Source organism: Alligator sinensis, unplaced genomic scaffold (genome assembly GCF_000455745.1).
Source record: "Alligator sinensis unplaced genomic scaffold, ASM45574v1 scaffold169_1, whole genome shotgun sequence".
Taxonomy (NCBI): domain Eukaryota; kingdom Metazoa; phylum Chordata; order Crocodylia; family Alligatoridae; genus Alligator; species Alligator sinensis.
This window is the reverse complement of record NW_005841924.1, coordinates 879,313-898,315: the sequence shown is the minus strand read 5'-3', so window position 1 is coordinate 898,315 and position 19,003 is coordinate 879,313. Positions and strand designations below refer to the sequence as shown.

At 39.5% G+C, this 19,003-nt stretch overlaps 1 protein-coding gene across 9 annotated transcripts in view; it reads left to right on the top strand.

Moving 5' to 3' along the window:
* The window catches only part of ARFIP1 (ADP ribosylation factor interacting protein 1), an 81,714-nt gene that overhangs the window by 55,150 nt on the left and 7,561 nt on the right, over positions 1-19,003 (top strand). For all 9 annotated transcript variants that reach the window (XM_006019153.3, XM_006019149.3, XM_006019148.3 and 6 more), the window contains 3 exons: positions 5,724-5,945; positions 10,176-10,333; positions 15,237-15,411. In XM_006019153.3, the coding sequence (XP_006019215.1) occupies positions 5,724-5,945; positions 10,176-10,333; positions 15,237-15,411 (555 nt within the window). The remainder of the gene's footprint in view (positions 1-5,723; positions 5,946-10,175; positions 10,334-15,236; positions 15,412-19,003) is intronic.

The following is a 19,003-nucleotide window of genomic DNA, read 5'->3' as shown; positions in this document are numbered from 1 at the left end:
CCTTCCCCCCCCCTTGCCTCCCACCCCCCGCCACTGCTGAGCACCACCAGCTCTGCCATTCACCACTGCCCCCCACCGCTCTGCCAGTGCTGCTCGCCACCCCCACCCCCTGGGCCTCGTACAGGCTGATATGCCCCCGGCCCCGCACATCCCTACGGACAGCTCTGCCTATACATAGTCCCATATTGGATTGGCACTGATATAATATTAGGGATGATCCTGCTTTGAGCAGGGGGTTGGACTAAATCACCTTCTGAGGTCCCTTTCAACCCTAATTTTATATGATTCTCAAAAAGCACTTTAATTAATTTTCAAGAATTTTAAAGAAATCCAAACTAAGCCTAACCAGTGAACTGAGAGGGAAGTAGCAAAGCAGCTGAACACGTGGAATCTTTTTGAAATATTAATTCAAGTGTTGAGAGCAGTTGCCCCTTTTCATGCAGAAAATACTTTCTTTTTCAGTCTATTCCATTAGTTCTTTAGGTGGTTACCTCATTCAAAGTTGAGAGAGTGTTTGGGAACTGAAAAATCTGAGAAACCTTTTCTTGTTCAATGTATCAATTAAAATAAGGTCTGAGAAGTAGGGATGAGTTTTCTCTGATTTTAAAAAAATCTCTAATTTTCAGATTTAAAAAAAAGTAACATCAAATCCACGTTTTTCTGTGATTTTAAAATGGAACACTACTATATATATTGGTGTTTTATTTTAATCATGGAAAAATGTGGTTTGGGGTTACTTTTTTTAAATCTTAAAACTGGGCATTTTTTTAAATCAGAGAAAACCAGGATCCCTACTGATAAGGTAGGATTAGTAATTCTAAAGTGATAAAGGGCAGGCTAGAAATGGTCTGTTCAAGTTATTCACCATAGATCATGCCTTTGTAACCTGCTTTGATAAAATTGACTTCTTAAGAACCCAAAAGAATTAAGCTAGTTTCAGATCACTGATAAACATTTTTAAATGTTTTGTGCATTTTAACACTAACTTCCTTCCATGCGCTTGACATACATCATATACAACAGAATCAGTCATCATTTAGTAAATTAATGTCATTTTCCATTTTGTACCATAACATGTGAAAATTTAGAATTTGAATGAAGTGGTGAATATCTGTCTCTGCATACATGTAAGTATAAGTGGACATAGTGACCCTCCTAATTAGAAACATACCAGATTTCAGCAAAGATTGTATTTTATTGTAAATAAACTTTTTTTGATAGGCTGATTCTTGTTGGCTAGTAACGTTCTTTTAGGAAATAACTAAAATTTAGAACTATAAACAAGATTTCAAATAGATGATTTAATCAAGGGTCCTGTTTGGTGATTTTTTTTTTTTAAACAGCCCATTCTTTGTCTAAGACATACTGCAAATGAAATTATATGACAAAATTTTGGCTATGGATATCTGGAAGACCTTGAGTTAATAATAGAAAGTATAGTATCAAATTATATTGACACAGATTAAACTAGGCAGGGGCAGACAATCCTATTAGCTTCCCCTCCTGATCCCCGCACCCTACCTTCCCTGCTAGATTGGTGCTGCTCCAGACACTGGGACCTTTAAAGGTACCTGGGTGTCCTAGATTGGGGAGCTGCTTACTTGCTCATTTACTGGGCTGCTTGCACACCCTTTAAAGATCTGGTGCAGGCTCCTATTCCCCCCAGCTGTAAAGTGTGCCTTATGTGGCAACTCTCACACTCCATCCAGGGGGCTTTTGAATATGTGGCCTCCTGAATTTAGTAGTGCTACCCAAAAAAAAAAGGTGTTAATTGTTCTGGGTTCATAACTAATAAGTTTATCAGAGCAGGTTAAAAAGGCATGATCTATGGTTAATAACTTGAACAGACCATTTCTGAAGGGGGCCTAGCAGCTGCTTCATACTCCCAAGCACTGGATCCTCCTCTACTTTGGAAGGTGCTCCAAGTGTACATTTGTCCATATCTTCTGAATGGAGAATAAATGGAGTACTGAGAGTTGTGTGATTGTGGTTAAGTTTGTTTGTACATGTGAAAAGGAGGGAAGAAGCAGTCTTCACATCCAAAAATCTGTAGAGCTGGGACTAAGGGGTACGCCTTAAGGAAGGGAGTTGCAAATCAAAGGTGAGTAGGTGAAATCATGTGTGCAGTTGCAGCAAAGGTGGTGTTGATAGAGTGCTGTAGAGGTGGTGAAGGAAGACTTTCAGACAGTTTGCCATTACAGGTATTACCGAGATTAAGCAGTGGAGCCAAATAGGGGGAAGGTATCAGAAAAGTAGATAAAATAGAGAAATTTGAGCTTAATCAAAGAGAAGAGATCAGTAGAAGACCAGTGTCCTATTTGGATGTGGTACCTAGAGAGAGAGAGAGAGAGAGAGAGAGAGAATGTTAAATGCAAGAAACCAATTGCGAGTCACTGGACAAAAGTGAACACCTTATTTTCTATACCTACAAGAGTCGCAGACAAAAGTTCTATTACTTGATATCTAGACTGCAGGCTAGTGTTTTGCATCGTTTGAGTGGTCTGGTTTTCTTTGATGTTAACAGCTGCCATTCATTTTAAATAGTCCAGTTCTAGACTTGAAACTTTTAAAAAATAGTCAGCTTCCCTAGTGAAGACACTGCTAGAGATATTTAATCTGCTGTTTTGGTTTTAGATATATACAAAAGTAGAATAAATTTGTGCTCTACCCAGTGCCCTTCGAAAGAAGACTATACAGAAATAAATCTGGCTTAAGTCCCCTGGTTGTCTCACTTGATGCCTTGTACTTATTTCTATGCAATTTACCTCTTATGAACTTCCCTATTTTTGAAAACCATTTTCAGCTGCTTTCAGGGAATCAGATTCACTTTCATGTTTGTGGGGTTCTTGCTTCCTCTGGAGCCCCTCCTGCACTAAAATCAGGGCTAAGCCAGCTCACTTGAAAGAAGCTAGGAATCCTTGTAGTTGAGATGCACTTTAATTCGAGATAGTCTGTACTGCTTGTTTGAACCTCCTGATCCATGGGTCTATATACCCTGTGAACTCACTGAAGGTGATGCGATGACTCGAATATCCACTTTCTAAAGCAGTCTGACACTTTGGCTTGTTTCTGAGAAATGCTAAGAAAAACTTTTCACCATTGGTGTGCTCTTTATCCTTTTATATATAAAAGATGTCATGGTTTTATTTCTGGCTTGTTTTTTCTCACTAAACCACGTAGCTTTTTTTACAACTTGGAACAGATTTCTTAGATTTCTATTTTATAGGTGGTACCTGAACTTGAAAATACTAAAATTTCTTGTCTCCATCCACTGGTTAGAGTAGCCCGCACGTCTGTACCTAATCCACTCGAGACAAGGAGAAATACAATGAGAAACTTCTCAAGGTTCTCTTTTTAACCTTTTCTGTATACAGTTTATACCCTAGAGAAAGCTCAGGTTAGGAGATGGGTATCTTAAACTTCAGGCACCACTCTTACTCAAACCTCAGCTTACTTTTCGATTCCTTTTTCTAACTTATGAATGTTGCCTCTTAGTTTCTTGATAAACTATGTTCCTGCAAATAAATGCTTCAAAGTCCGCCTTGATTTTAAAATAAAAGCCTTTTGTCAGGCTTGACAAATCTCCTTAGCTTGTAACTTACACTCACTCCCAAAATCTTGTCAGCACTGACTCAGATTTCCTCTTGCAGGTCCCTTGTTTGTGTGATTGCATATCACCATCTCTGGAAAATAGCCAGAGCTCATCCTCACTTGTACCAAGCTCCTAGTGAAGCGTTATTCATACTCTGCCTCACATTCTAGTTAAACTACTGCATTTCCTTTTACGGGCTTTGTGGTAATGTCATGCTTTTTGAGCATTTTTTTCTCCTGCACTCTCTTAGAAATGGGAGCATATTGCCTTTATTTTCTAACTGAAAATTCTTCCCTGCCTGGCTTATTTAATAATAATCCATGGACTGAATCTACCTATACTCCACTGATTTTGTACCTTCAAGATTATCCACCATTTGCCTAGACTTCTCCATTTACAGGTGTCATCTAAATTGACAATGATAGAAATACTTCTCTGGCATAAGAGTATAAACTTAGTGGGAACTCCTGAGTGTCTGAAAGATGGATACGTTCTTTTTGGGTCTTTGCTAAAATGCTGATCTTAACATATCAGCTAGATCACACAGTGAATACTTTGCAAATCCATTTTAATCATGAAAGTCCATTAGTTTTATACATTTTATGAATATGATTTAAAATAGGATTTGGAGCCATTTATCCTGTGAGACTACACTACTGTAATCAGATCTTACTTCTGTCAGTATAGTTGTAACCTTGACCATATTGTTCTCTTTGACTAGGGACAGAAATTACACATAAACCGGTATAAGTGACTGGAAACTGGTTCAAATCTGTAACATAAACAGAAGTTCACTGCACATAAACCACTTCCAAAATGGCCAAAGCTAGTTTAAAATAAACCTGGATAGATGTAGGATCAGACTTAACTAATTTAGCTTGAATCAGTTTATTGAGCTTCTGTTCCAGATCCCCTCCAGATTCAAGTTAACTCAGTCCCCCAGAACCCCAGGATGCTTTGCACCTCCCCACAAACCCCATCTTGCAGGGTGGATGGGCTAGTCTTGGCCCAAGGTATCAGCTCCAGCCGAGCAGGGAGGCATGCTCTAGCGTTTCCTTGTCCCCTCCTTCCCAGCTTCTGGCCTGGGCCATTGAAGGCATGTGTCTGCATTTCCAGAGTCATAGAAAAATGTTGGTTCACTTCATTATTGCTTCAATCTACGCAGCTTAGACTAACCTGGAAAGCCTGAATCAAATCAGCCTTGGATATTTTGACTGTTTACACTTAGCCTTCATGACTCTCTTAATGGCAAACTCACTCTTCCATTCCATTCTGTTTGCCCTATTAAAAAGTCCTTTTCTCTCTGGGCCACAGACTTACTACTTTAAACTTCACTTTAAAATGGTGAAATCTCAATAAACAGAGCATTTTGTTTTACCGTTGGGTATTCTTTTATTTTTCCAAGTGCTACATTTGCTGCTTATTACATTAATGGGCTGCAAATCGGATCAGGGGCTTAGTCCTGTGCCAGTTTGCAACTCTTGAAGTTTGAGCATTTCTAGTATTCTGTGCTCTCACCAGTGTTTTTCTATAATCTGATGCAATCAAGTGCAATTTCAAGATACTTTGTATATTTCTCAGCAAAAAGTTGCCGACTGGCTTTAAAAAATGCAAAAATTAGTAAAATTATCCTATTATGGTAAATTTGGTTGGTTTGGGTCTTTAAGTGGGCAATACCTATGGGCTTGGATATTGGCAACTGAAGATGGAATGGCTGTTTTGTAGATACTTAACATAAAATCAGTAACAGTTGTTTTTAATAAAGTCAGCATACTGATTTGCATTTATTGAACAGGATAATAGTTGCTTTTACTTAATGAGACTCACCAGCCCTAAGAAGTCACTTGAGATCTGTCATTCAAAACAATTAGTTCTGCTCTTGATTTGTTAAATATTTGTATTGGTAGGAGTTGAGACTTGTCCAGCTGTTCTTGCTGAGTCCTGATAAACCTCTGCAGAGCCTGAGATGTTGCTTCAGTTTGTTGTGCAAACTTAAATTGGGAGGGGTTGTTGTGAAAGAAGTGCTTGCTAATTACATGCTCCTTGAAGCCAAGAATGGGTATACGTTTTTTATCTTGAATATACGTTTTTGAGTTCATTATAATTTAAACTATTTGTTATGAATTTGCAGTGTACTCGTCAGATCATCTCTGAAAGGTTGGGACGTGGCTCAAGAACCGTAGACCTGGAACTGGAAGCCCAAATAGAAATACTAAGGGATAACAAAAAAAAGTATGAAAATATCTTGAAACTGGCACAGACTTTGTCCACGCAGCTCTACCAGATGGTACATACCCAAAGGCAACTTGGAGATGCATTTGCAGACCTGAGTTTGAAATCATTGGAACTCCATGTAAGACTTTTATAGTATTAGCAAATAAAATGACTTAAAGGATGGAGATGAAGTTAAACTTGACCAACTGGTGCATGCTGCACTGTAGATAACAGCTGTTGACTTAAGCATTAAGGTCTGTAATACTGAACTTGCTTTAAAAAAGCTGTACAATTCACTTGAGACTCTACAGGAAACCACTGAAATCATATTAAGGTTGTTGAACACTTAATGTCGTTGAGCATTTTTTTTAAATGTCTGACATGAATTGGAACTTAGATTTCAGGAACTGCTAACAAACCACATTCCTTTGTGCATTAAACACATATGGCACTTAATTTGTCATTAATAATATGTCATCAAAATTGTTCTAGATCACTTACTGTAAACTACAATTACCCAAGGGGGTATATGCCTTGGAGTAGGGTAGAACAGACTTCATACAATAGAGGTGAAGTCACTGTTGAATACAAGTGAATCACTTTTCCTTGGGAGAATAAAACATTGCTCTGCTCAGTTGTTTCACAAAGCCTTGCAACCTGCATGTAATAAACTGCTTCTTTTATGGTGTTCAGATTCTAAGCAAGCAACTTAAGCATGATCCCTTAGATAGCTAACATCTTAGGTTTGGAAGGATCCCTTTGTGCGGGCCGTGAGCGACCTGAGCCCTTTTCCGCGCTGCATGTGGTCGTTGGCCAGCAGCCTGGGCATGCCGGGTCGGAGAGGGAAGGCCGTCGAGCTGGAATTAGGCACAAACGCGTATCGGTAGTTTTAAAGATTGTTTACTTACACCGAGATGGCAGTGGTGTAGGCTGGAAAACTTGATTGAGTTGCAGTTACAGACAGACAACACAGACGGTCTCGTGGAGGTTGCTAGGCTCCATGGTGCAGAGCTCCGGATGCTCTGGGTGAACGAGCCACCAAAATAGAAATCGTAGATACGACTTATAAAAGTTGTGCTTGAAGACGGGAAGAGGTGGGCGGTGGATCAGGCCGCCAAGCTCCTCTGGATCTCACACAGGGTTTCTATTACCCTGCCGTGTACCCAGAGTCCCCACGAGATGGATGTGGAGTCCTCTTCGGCTTGGGCGGAAACTGCTCAAGCCTTTTATACGGCTAACAGGCCAATCGTTAGCTGTCACATGTGAATAATTTAGCACTAGCCAATCACGAGGAACGAATTTGCATACCGGTGGCGGGAACTCTTTTGCACCGTGCATTCCTCTTGCAACATGAGCAATGCACCCTGCAAAAGAAGCTGCAGAAAAGGCGGGAAACTCATCCCTGCACCGGGGTTTTCCTCTGCAACAGGAAACTCTCCCGTGCAATGCTCTGCAACTTGGCGGGGATAATTCTGGTGCCGAAGCACACACAAAATCATGCCTTTGGGTCATGACACCCTTATTCTGGGATTTTTATATAACTCTGGTATCTCAGCTATAAGTGATTATACAATCCTGTGTGTTATAAAGAGGGAGAAGCTAGATATTATGGCTGTATGGCTGGATTGTCTCCTCACAGACCTTGCTACTTCCTGTATCTAGAACAGTTCCCTCCTGCCACCAAGCTTAGGATCTGAAGTCATCGCCCATACATTAACATTGTATAGGCGGACTCCCAAAAATGTAGTATTGCAGCACCCTCAATTAAATTCTGAGGTTGTTGCCCTTCTGCTTCCTCCTCCTTTGTGATCACTGTATTCCCACTTAATTACTTTTGTTTAATGTGTACACTAAATAACTGTTAGCTTCTTAGAAGAACTCAATACCGTACATTTTTCACATTCTAGGGGAGACTTGTTCTTTTTAATATTGAGTTTTGGCAAATTAATATTTTCAACACTTCTAACAACAAAAACACACATAAATGTTGCCAAAAAAGTGCAATACATTTTTAGCAATTTGTTTACTGTTGATGCAAATATGGGGCATGTGGATTGTGGTAGAATGCAAGATGATGTAGTGCAGTATGTGCTGGAGTTGCATTTATTTCTGAAACTTGCACTAATTTTGATCCTGGCATAGTATTCATTTTGAACACATTCATTCTCCTAAAAGCCTTATAACTCTTGTACTTGGGAACAACATTTCTCCAGATTCTACCAGCTTTTTGTACCATTCTTGGAATCTTTCACTGTTTCAGTTTCAATCTGTCATCTCTGGTGTAGATTATTGAAGAAGACTGTTCATTTAAGAAAAAAATCAAATAAAGGTTTCTGCTACTAATAAAAATTCTGTAACACCTATGCCTCCTAAAGAGGTGCCTGTTTGTCTGTTTCCTCATTGTGCTTGCCCATTTTTAATTGGGCTTTACTGCTGTCTAAGCCTAACTTCTTTGGATAGCATTGTTTACTTCCTTACAAGTTCTGGAGAAAAGTTAAAAATCTAAAAAGTTACTGTTTAGAATTGATTTTTAACCTCGAGCAGCAACAAACCAGCATGTGAAAAGTCAAGAGTGACATAGCTCTAATAAACTTAGTTCTTCAGAAGCACAATACTAGTTATCTAGAGCTCTGTTGCGTTCATTGTTTGAGTTCAAAGATTTCTCTTGTATGTATAGTATCTTCAAAGCCATACTACTTGAATAGGCATGTCAAATCATTTACATACAGAGAGCTGAAATTATCATGTGTGTGTGTATGTATGAATTTATATATTTTTTATAAATAATCTCAATCCAGAGGGGACTTGCCATTGTTCATAAGAGAGAAACACAAAGATCATGGGTAGAACATGTCCCTTCTGTAGTAATTAAAGTCTTAGTTAGAATAAGGTACTGAGTTTAGTGGTTAGTATGCCCTTCTAGTTCCATTGCTATTTCTTAATTTATGTCCTGTCTACATAGCAAACTTGCTGCTCCAGACAGCATCATCCATAAGCGTGCTGCACTGCTCTAATGGGTTGCCTCCTAAACCAGAAGCAGGGAGTGCTGCAGTTTGGAAATGTTAATTTTCATTGTTGAGTGACACTGTCAACTAGCCTGCCTATGCTCAGTAGTGCACTAGTGGTACTACAAGAACTGCACTGCTTGTGGGTTAGGAAGCCTGCATAAAGCAGTAAGATATGTTTGAAATCCCTCCTGTCTGACATGGCAAATTTGTCTCCATAGCTTAGTACCTTAATTTTTTTTTCCTAACATCCTCTCTATTCCTCTTCAGTATTTCTTCTTTCTTAACTTCCTGTGCATCTTCTTCCTGGTTGGTTTCACACTCACCACTCAGTCCACCAGAATGACCAGCGGTCAAACAGTTAACATTAACATGAAATGCTGTAAACTCTAAAACCAGTAATATTCCAGTTGGGTTAAATGGAGTTGGAAGAGTTTACACTTCAGCACCAGTTGCCAGTTATTTTTGGACTCTGAAAGAAAACTCTATATTAGTTACACTAGTTCACACATGGAACTTTGTCTCCACAGCAGTGATGGCTAGAAATCCTACTTTTTTAATAAAGCTTAATCTGCAGAATATGAAAATACCATATGGATGATATAAGTATATCAGTGAGACTGTTGTGTAGTATCCATGCACTGGAAAAAATCACTGCTGTTGAATGCTTTTGCTGTTGAATACATTTATGCTTGTCTTTTATTTAATATCTAAACTTGATTTCAGTGCTCTTTGGCAATAATTTGGCCCCTTAAAACATCAGATCATCTATTATTACAGCACATTCTGCTTTCTTATGTGCAGCTTTTTTTAAATAAAAAAGATGTTGGCATTTGTCCAACCCTTTGTTTCAGAATGTAATGTAAAAATAAATTTGTTTGCTAATCAATACTACTTGCCCCTCTGTATTTATACTACCCTTTTTTGCTGATGTCTTTCTTAGTACTAAAGTATTGGTACCCAGCAGCTATGTGAAAGACACCAGATACAGTGTTTAGCCAAGTTCCATAACTCTTAAGATCCCAAAATAGAATTAGTACCAAACATCTGGTATTTTACAAAGCTTTGGATCATAATCTGATGACATTAGTTAGTGGGATTTCATGGGAATAACTGAGAGCAGAATTGCGGGGCCATTTGTGCTGACTTAATTTTAGTTGTGATTCTTTCTCGTGTTAACTTAGCTTGTTGTCTAGATTATAGTCACGTTTGTTTAAACCTGCACACACTCAAGAGAAGTGATGAAATTACTTAAGTGATCTTCCCTGTCAGTGATAAATGTTTGTTTTCTTATATGTTTGTGAATCAGTGCCTGGTTTAAATTTATTTCAGTGATCTACACCATTTTTTTGCTTTTGTTATAGGAGGAGTTCGGATACAACGCAGACACTCAGAAACTTCTAGCTAAAAATGGAGAGACCCTTCTTGGGGCTATTAACTTTTTTATTGCTAGTGTGAACACGCTGGTGAATAAAACAATTGAGGATACCTTATTGACTGTGAAACAATATGAAAGTGCCAGGTAGCTATCATTCTGCATTTAGTTATTGTCATTTCAACATAGTCTTCAGAAAACTGACTAAATGTAGATTCATAGTTTTTGTCTGAGCTGGTAAAGCAGGTTTTGAAAAATGTTGTAAATACAGATACAACACAACTTCCATATTTTTAAATCCTGGTCACCTAAGCCTTTACTTAAACCTTATAAAGTACTGTAAAATGATTATTACAATCCACAAGAAATTTTCTGTTAAATTTAGATCTTTCAAAAATGTTCTAATATGTTTCACAGATAAAATAACAGTGGGACTCAATGGCCCTGCGTAGCTACAGATATACTGGTCTGTAAATTAACATTTCTGTATGAAAGAGTTCTCTTGGTGTATGTGTTAATGTTGCATAAGTGCAAGCAACATTTTAATATATGCTTTTTAAATATAAATTATTTATCTGATTACATACCTCATAAGACCTTAAGGTGGATTAAGCGCTAGTGAAAAGTAACGGATTACCCACCATAGAAAAATTTGCTTATAGTACAGGTATTGCAGCTATGGATTGCTGGCAGCAGGCCCAGATTAACTATTCTGTTTTCTCGCAGCATAAATCAGTTTAAAGTCAGAGTATACATTATTACAATTTAGAGTGAACAAAACTGTTTGTAATATTGGATAAAAAGAAGAAAACTTCATATAGCTCTGAATTTAACTTCAAATTTTTCAAAACCAAAAGTTTTGCTATTTTGAAAAAATAGATTTGTTTAGAAATTTATGTAAAGGTGAAAGAACCGGTTATCCTGGAAATGCAACTGTTTAATTTGGGCTCTTTGAAACCAAAATATTTTCCATTCTTGGTTTAGCTATCAACTGAAATAATTCACCAGCAGACCTGTGGTAAGTACTTGCTAGCTGAATGGGAGGGAGTCTGTGGATACTTCTCTACTAAATGGACAAAGACAATTCTGCAAACTAATGCTGGTTGGGAGAAGAAGCTTTTGTGATCTCCATTTTGGTATATCATAAACTGTCTATCAAATAAGCAATAAATTGTCTCTCAGTTGAAGTGGGATGGGTTAAAATTGATAGGCATCTAATCTCTCTGCTAAATGAGTTAAACCATTCAATCCTCAATGTAATCTATAAGCAATTTACTTTGAGTAAAAGATTGTTAGAAAAGAGAGAGAGATCTGTGGTGGCCACCCATGAGCCAGGGTATAGGATAAAAGTCTTCTGTAGCAGTTGTGTGCAAACTTGTATTAGTTAGGGTGAACTCGTACATGAGCACTTTTTCAGAGGAGTGATCTTTCAGTGTAGATTTTGCTGCAGAAATTAATAGGAGCAGGAACAATAAACACGTTTATTTTGTGGAACAGTATTGACTCCACTTGTATGGGAACTGGGAACTTTTTAATTATATCTCAAACTTCCTTTCTGCTAATAGAAGAAAGAGATTGCAAAGCAATATGTATGTGTGTTTGGGGTTGTTCCAGTCAATTCATTTTAGTAAGAAACAATAGTTCTTCCCATTGTACTATTTGAATTGTAGGTGATTAGGTGGTGTCTGTTTTTAGTAACCATTTATTTCCTTTGTTGGAGTCAGGTAGTAATCTTAAAAGGTATAAATAAACAGTTTTCATATTCCTATGTGCACAGGTAGGACAAGGGAATGATTTTTGTTTCTTTACAATATATTTTGGAGACTGTCCTTTACGGCCTAGTTTCTGCCTCCCTTTTAGCTTTCCACTGCTCCAGTATGAGTTCTCCATGGAGACCTGTGGACAAAATTAATGACGTTTTTTTCTTGAAGACCTTCATACTAAATCTCTTCACTTTCTGCATCTAAATTAGAAACTCTGAATATTTTCTCTTCTGGCTTTGTTTTTTGTTTTACTTTTTGGGCTAAAAACCCAGTCTTGCAGTTGAATTTGCTCTTCTAATGGTACATCTTCTTTCTAGTGTCCAGTGCACACTGCTCCTACCATACCAACCATGGCTGCCAAAATTTATTTGCCTGTTGCAGATCCTCTTTCATTCTCTTGATTGTTTTCTTTTTCTTTCTATGCAATAACTTTTGAAGACCTTGGATAACTGTTCTACAATACTGTCTGCTTGCCTGTCTAATGTTTTCTACTTTTTCTCATCTTCTCTGTCATTGATGCTGGTCAGCAAGGCCTGTTTGTCCTTTTTCCTACCCATCTTCAGACTGATCCATTGTGTGTTTTCATGATAATTCTTCAGATCTAAGTCAAACTTCTAGCAGGCATCTCCAAAAAATGGGTCAAATTAACTGATCTCCTTGATGTGCACTGGTCCTTTCTGGCCCATATCTGTGTGTGGGTGTGTATATTAGATATGAAATCTAAATTGTAAAATATTTAGAAAAGAAACCTATTTGAGAGCTAACCATACCCCTCTGAGAATAAACAGCCAACTGGTTTAATCTTGGGATGATTAGGCTGAGATATGACTTGCATCAAAACAGGGGTGGGACAAGTTTTAAATGGAATTTGACTTGAATTAGCCACAATTGTTCTGAAGCAAAGTGTTAATTGGGATACTTCATGGGTACTTAATGTGGGACAATGGGATTGTCCAATCTGTAAGGTCTGGGGTTTACTGCAAAGCTCATAGGGGAATCAGACAGATTGTCTGGTTTTAGCCTGAGTGATAGAAAATTAATTCACTTTCTCTAAAAACATTTTAACTTCCTCGTGGAGCAGTTTTGCCACTTACACTGAAAAGCCATGTTTGACACAAGTTTATCCTGGTGTTACAATTCTTAATATTTAACAAATCTATTTATTTCTCCTTGTGGTGTGGGAATTGGTGCCTTTGCTCAGCTTCTATAATACTTGACAAAAATAGTAGAACTTAGTATCTCAAGGTGCAAAAAGTACAGAATGATAGGGGATTCCAGGGAAGGCTGCCCATTGCAGGGCATCTGAATGTCTCTGACCAGAGGCCAGTTGCTTTGTCTGGCACTTAATCATAGTTTCATACTTGTTAGGGGCTGGAAGGGACCATACAGATAATCAGGTCCAACCCCCCTGCACTTGAGCAGGAAAGACTGCAGGGCTCAGGTAGTAACCAGTAAATTTCATGGGTCTGCAGGAGAAAGGATGCATGTTGGGTAGGAACTGTAGTTGTATTCCATTTATCAGTCTCTTTCAGTTGTGGAAAAGTACTTTAGTGAAGTAAAATTACTTTAAATACCTTGCTGCTGAGAACCCAAAGTTCAGTAGTCTGTTGGACATGATTCTCAGAACTGAGACTCAAGGGTTCCCTCCCCTTCTCCACCTTTTGCACAGTTTTATTTGCCTAATAAGTACCTTTGTACTTCAAACCCTCCAGCTATATGGTTGGTGGAATAAATCAGTTGGATACTTATAATTGGTACAATCTGAGAATGTCAGGGAAGTTTTTAATCGTAGAGTTCAGGTTTGTTTTCACTTACAGGCTTAAACTTTAAAAGTAAATGGACTGTATAGCTGAAATTTTAAAAGAAATAATATTTGAGGATTAAACAACACATGCCACTTATTGGTATAGGGTCTCAGATCCTCTTGTTTCACAGTATAGCTTAAATTATATCTTGTGCTCATAGTAGCTAAGGATATAATGAATTGATTATTTTAGTCCTTTTCTTAATGGTACCAAACTTTCAAGCCATCATCAAAATTGTCAGTAATTTGAAGTTGTAGAAGAGACATCGAAGTTTGGATAAACAGATTTTCCTACATTATTACCTCTTAGAAACAGTCCCTTAACTTGTATCTTCACTTCAGAGTGAACTCTGGGTCTTATTTTATCATTACTAAAAATCTTTATACTATATTTTAAGTGGTGCCTTCAGTTCAGGCAGTAGGCTTATCTGGAGCTCTGGACCAAAAATGTGAGGAAACATACTCAAGTATTTGGGATTGAATAATCCCCCCAGTATCATTTCACAATTTAATTCTATTTGTTCAGGGCAGGGCAGTTCTCCTACAATTGATTGGGAAAGAATTAGCATGGCTCTGGCTTCATGAAGCACGGAGAACCATGGGATGTCCTTTCAGAAGTGCTGTAGACCTATGGGTAAACTCGCTACCAGTGCAGACGCTATACTGGGTATGGCTTTTCAGTGTAGCTGCTTGGCACCTTATAGAATCATAAAAGTAGGGTTGGAAGGGACCTTGTAGATCTTCAAGTCCTACCCCCTGCCTGGGCAGGAGGAAAACTGGGCTCAAATGACCCCAGCCAGGTAGGCATCAAGCCGCTTCTTAAAGACCCCCAGGGTAGGAGCCAGCACCACTTCCCTTGGAATTTGGTTCCGGATCCTAGCCGCCCTGACTGTGAAGTAGTTCTTACGGATGTCTAATCTAAACCTACTTTCCAACAACTTGCGGCCGTTATTCCTTGTTATCCTGGGGGGCGCTAGGGGAAACAAGGTCTCCCCCAAACCCTTCTGGTCCCCCCTAGTGAGTTCATAGACAGTCACCAGATCCCCCCCTCAGCCTTCTCTTGTGAAGGCTGAACAGGTTCAGGTCCCATAGCCTCTCATTGTAGGGTTTGCCCTGTTGTCCCCGGATCATGCGGGTGGCCTTCCTCTGGACCCTCTCAATGTTGACCACATCCCTCTTGAAGTGGGGCGCCCAGAACTGGACATGGTACTCCAGCTGTGGCCTGACCAGTGTTGGTTAGGACACAGTACTGGACACAGTACTTCAGCTGTGGCCTGACCAGATCTGACCTTAGGTTGAGCTTCTAGAGTAAAATCATCTGAGTGAACTGGATAAACAGAGGACTTGGTCAAGCATCTTTATTCGTGCACTTGAATATTTTTCCCAATATTTCATTTTTGGTTGAGGGGGGAATGTGCAGCAGTTGAAAGGCTGAGGGCTGACTTCTAACTTTTTTTTTTTCCCCCACCCTCAACTTCCCTAGGATTGAGTATGATGCCTATCGCACAGACCTAGAAGAACTGAATCTTGGCCCTCGTGATGCAAATACTCTGCCAAAGATTGAGCAGTCACAGCAGCTATTCCAAATGCATAAAGAAAAATATGACAAAATGCGCAATGATGTATCTATCAAACTGAAATTCTTGGAGGAAAACAAGGTAAGCTATAATTCCATTTCCGGAGTTATAGAGTTTTGTACTGTTACCTTCTGCTGTCTGCGATTTAAGAGTTGGTGTAGCAGAGGCATTTTCTTAATGCAGACTTTCTCAAAACAAAGAAATAAAAGGAACTAAATTGGATAGGTTTCTCAATTCTTGCTGTTCTAATGAAGGGTTACCATAGTGGAGGAGGGACTTATAAAGTCCCCCACTCTAAACCAAAGAGGAAAAAACATAATAAAGAAGACTTCCTTGGTAGTGTCCATGGACTTCAGTAAATGAAAGCATCTTTAATGAGCATTATCATGCTTATCATTTGATAGTGATCTCTAAATTTTCTGTTTGATTAAATAGCTGCTTCAAGATAGAGCAGTGGCAACATGTGCGTGAAAGATGTGGAAAGGAGTGAAGAGGCTATTCCCAAGTAAAGGGTTTTTTCTAATTAACAAAATAATTTGAAATAAGAGGATCTTGGAACCCTGTGTTGGGCAAGGAGTAGACTAAACAACTGTAGTAATTGTCTTACCAAGAGTAAAAGCAATTCTGAGTGCCTTGGTCTGTAAGAAAAGGTTTTTGGGTAAATCCAATATCTTTTATTAGACCAACTCAAATAGTTGGAAAAATTCTTCTTAGCAAGCTTTTGGGCACAAACACCCTTCACCAGGCTGAGGGAAGTGTCTGCAGATGGTCTGTGCTCTTCCTGGATGGAGTGGTAAAGCAGCCAGAGGCCAGTATGTATGCAAGAAAGCCAATCAGTTAAAATGTAAATTGAGGTGGTCAGTAAGTGAGAGACAAGGGGGAGGGGGGGAGGGAAAGGTCTGTGTAAGTACCTGGTTCATTAAGTTATTCTCACAAGGTATAGACAGGGTTTCTTCCTTCCTTCCCACATGCTGTCATCCTTTCACACTTTCTTATTTGTCGTGCAAGAATCACTGGTACTTCTCCATCTCATTCTCTCAACCAGAATAATAGAAGCTTGTCATAAAAACATTTTTGTTTTTACTGGATATCCATATTCTCTTGTTAAATGGATTTAAAGTCCGAGTTAAGATGTATTTCAAAGACGCAACATTGGATAGAGGTGGAACGATTTTAGTCTGTCAATTTTTTTTCATTTTTTTAAAATAAGAAATGATGTTTTACACTCAACCTTAATACCCAGGTACCGTTAGAGATCTCATACACTTTTAAAGGAAAATGTATTTGGACTGGTGGCTCAGCTAGTACAGAAAAAGCAAAGTTCTACTTAAGTCAGAATAGAGACAGATGGTATCAGTTACTTTACTGCCTTAAACCAGGGAGAACTGTAGTAAAGAACAATAAACAATATATATTTTTTCTCCTTTTTCCACTGCCCGCTAATCTCTGTCAACACAGACATTTACAAAAATAAACACCATTTTCTTCTGATTATTACAGCAGCATGCACTAAAAACTAAGCCTTTTGGAATGCTCTTTTATCTTACTATATACGCACTAGGTTTAGGACCAGACTCTAGGTTCCTCAAGAATCTGGGGTGCAGACAGAAGTGCAGCTCACCACTGTAACTGAGAACGCTTTGCAGGAAGTGTTCTTAGTTAAAACAATCTCCTGGAACAAACAGAAGTTCCCTGTTGGTTCCAGGGGGGAGGAGAATCTAGCTGTTGCCTGGGAGCCTGCAGCTGGTTTCCTCTAGCAGTGGCCCCTGCTCCCCGTTAGGCTGTAAAATTTTCAGAAAGGGAGCAGAGGGAGCTCATTTGTTCTAGGGGGGACTCCAATACACCCGCCCCACCCTCCAGCGGGGGCTGAAACCCCCCCAAACCAAACTTCCTCTGCACCCTTTCCCCCCTCCCATTCTGAAAACAGCAACAGGCTGGCGGGCAACGCAGACAGAAATTACGGAAGACGCTCTGTTTTTTAAATGTCTGCATCTGACCCCCTTGTGCAATGTGGGGTCACCCAGTCAGCCCTGTCTGCAGCTGTGCACTTACTTGTGTTTGGTCCTGGCTATAAATTGCTTTCTGTGGCCAGATTGGGCATAAATTGTCACTTCTGTCTGTGCCCATAACTACAGTATTGCTGTCCTACCTGTAAACAGATACCACCCCAGTGATTTAATAGGATAGATTCTCAGCTACTTTCCTCTGAGCATTTAGTCTGTTATTTATCTGACTTCATTATAATGGAAGAGCTATACTGGAATTCAAGTTCTTGAGACGATCTGAATGTCTGATCCTAATGCTAATGCCTCTCCCAAGTTGTGTTCATACACAGGAAAGTTGAACTTTCAAGGAGTGCTGTAGTGGAAACTGGAGATAAATTGTTTTTCTGTAAACTACTATATTGAGAGCTTTTTTTCCTTTCATTACTCTTCTGGTTAATTATCTTACATTAAGTTTTTAATATAACTGATATTGTTTGGCTTTTTATGTTGAAATGATTTTGCTTTTTGTTCATTTCTGTACTATATGTCTGGAGAACAGCTAAAAGCAGCTCTTTGTGAAATTTTTCCTCTGAAAAAAATTCATACACCTATATGAATTGAAATTTTTGTATTTGTATGCATAAACTGATCAAAGCACCCACCCACACGGAGCTTACCAATTTAAGATGACCTTCCAACAGTTAGATTCTATACATGGAAAATACTTACAAGTTTATCACTTTTCCACATATAGAATCTAATTATTGGAGAGTTGTCTTAAATTCAGAGTCATCTTGGATACAGATGACAGTCAGTACCATGTGAAGTTGGAAAAATCTTGAGATTTAATAGACTGTTGAAGCCAACTGAATGTCATTAGTTTTAGGAAACTGAGATTGTAGACAGATGAAATACTTACACCATTTTAGAAGGAGATGGAGTAGTTTTGTGCTTATGAGCATATGTCACCTGATTCATTATAACCAGGGATCCAGGTTTTCTATTTGCTATGGAAAATGTGGAATTTTCCTTTAATGGGGAGAAATGCAGATTTCTCTTTTAACAGAGAAAATCACAAATTTTCCCCTTTAAAAGAGAAAAACATTGGGAACCACAGGTTTCCCCTTGCAAGCAGGCAGAGTTCCAGCCTGCAAAGGGCTGCTTGGGGCTGCGGGCAGTGGGAGGAGGGAGATTAGGAATCATGCATGCATGTGCATGTGTTCAAGTCTATGAGAGGGAAGAGCCCAGGCCACTCAGAAGGAGAGGGAGCACAGGCCACATGGTGGGGAGGTGGGGGAGTACACAGGCCACGTGGTGGAAGGGCACATGCCCCCCGAGATTTTTGCACCCACAGTGGGGCATGGGGCTGCAGGAGGGCTTGACGAGCTGCAGGCAGGAACCACCTCTGCAGCCCAGTGTGGGTACATGGCATGAGAGGGAGCACTATGCTGCCATGGCTGTCAAGCTGAGGCACCCCCTGACCGCCTGGCAGCAGTGGGGGCACAACTCTGCACCCCCACAGTGCCTCACCATGGTGGCAGAGCTCGCCTTCCAGCACTGGGTCTTCTCCCGCTGGGCCATGGAGGCGGCTGCCTGGAGCTGGTCTGGCCTTGCTGCATCCCTGTGCCCTGCTGTGGGCACAGAAATCTCAGGAAGCATATGCCCCCTGGCTGTCTCTCCTGTCCTCC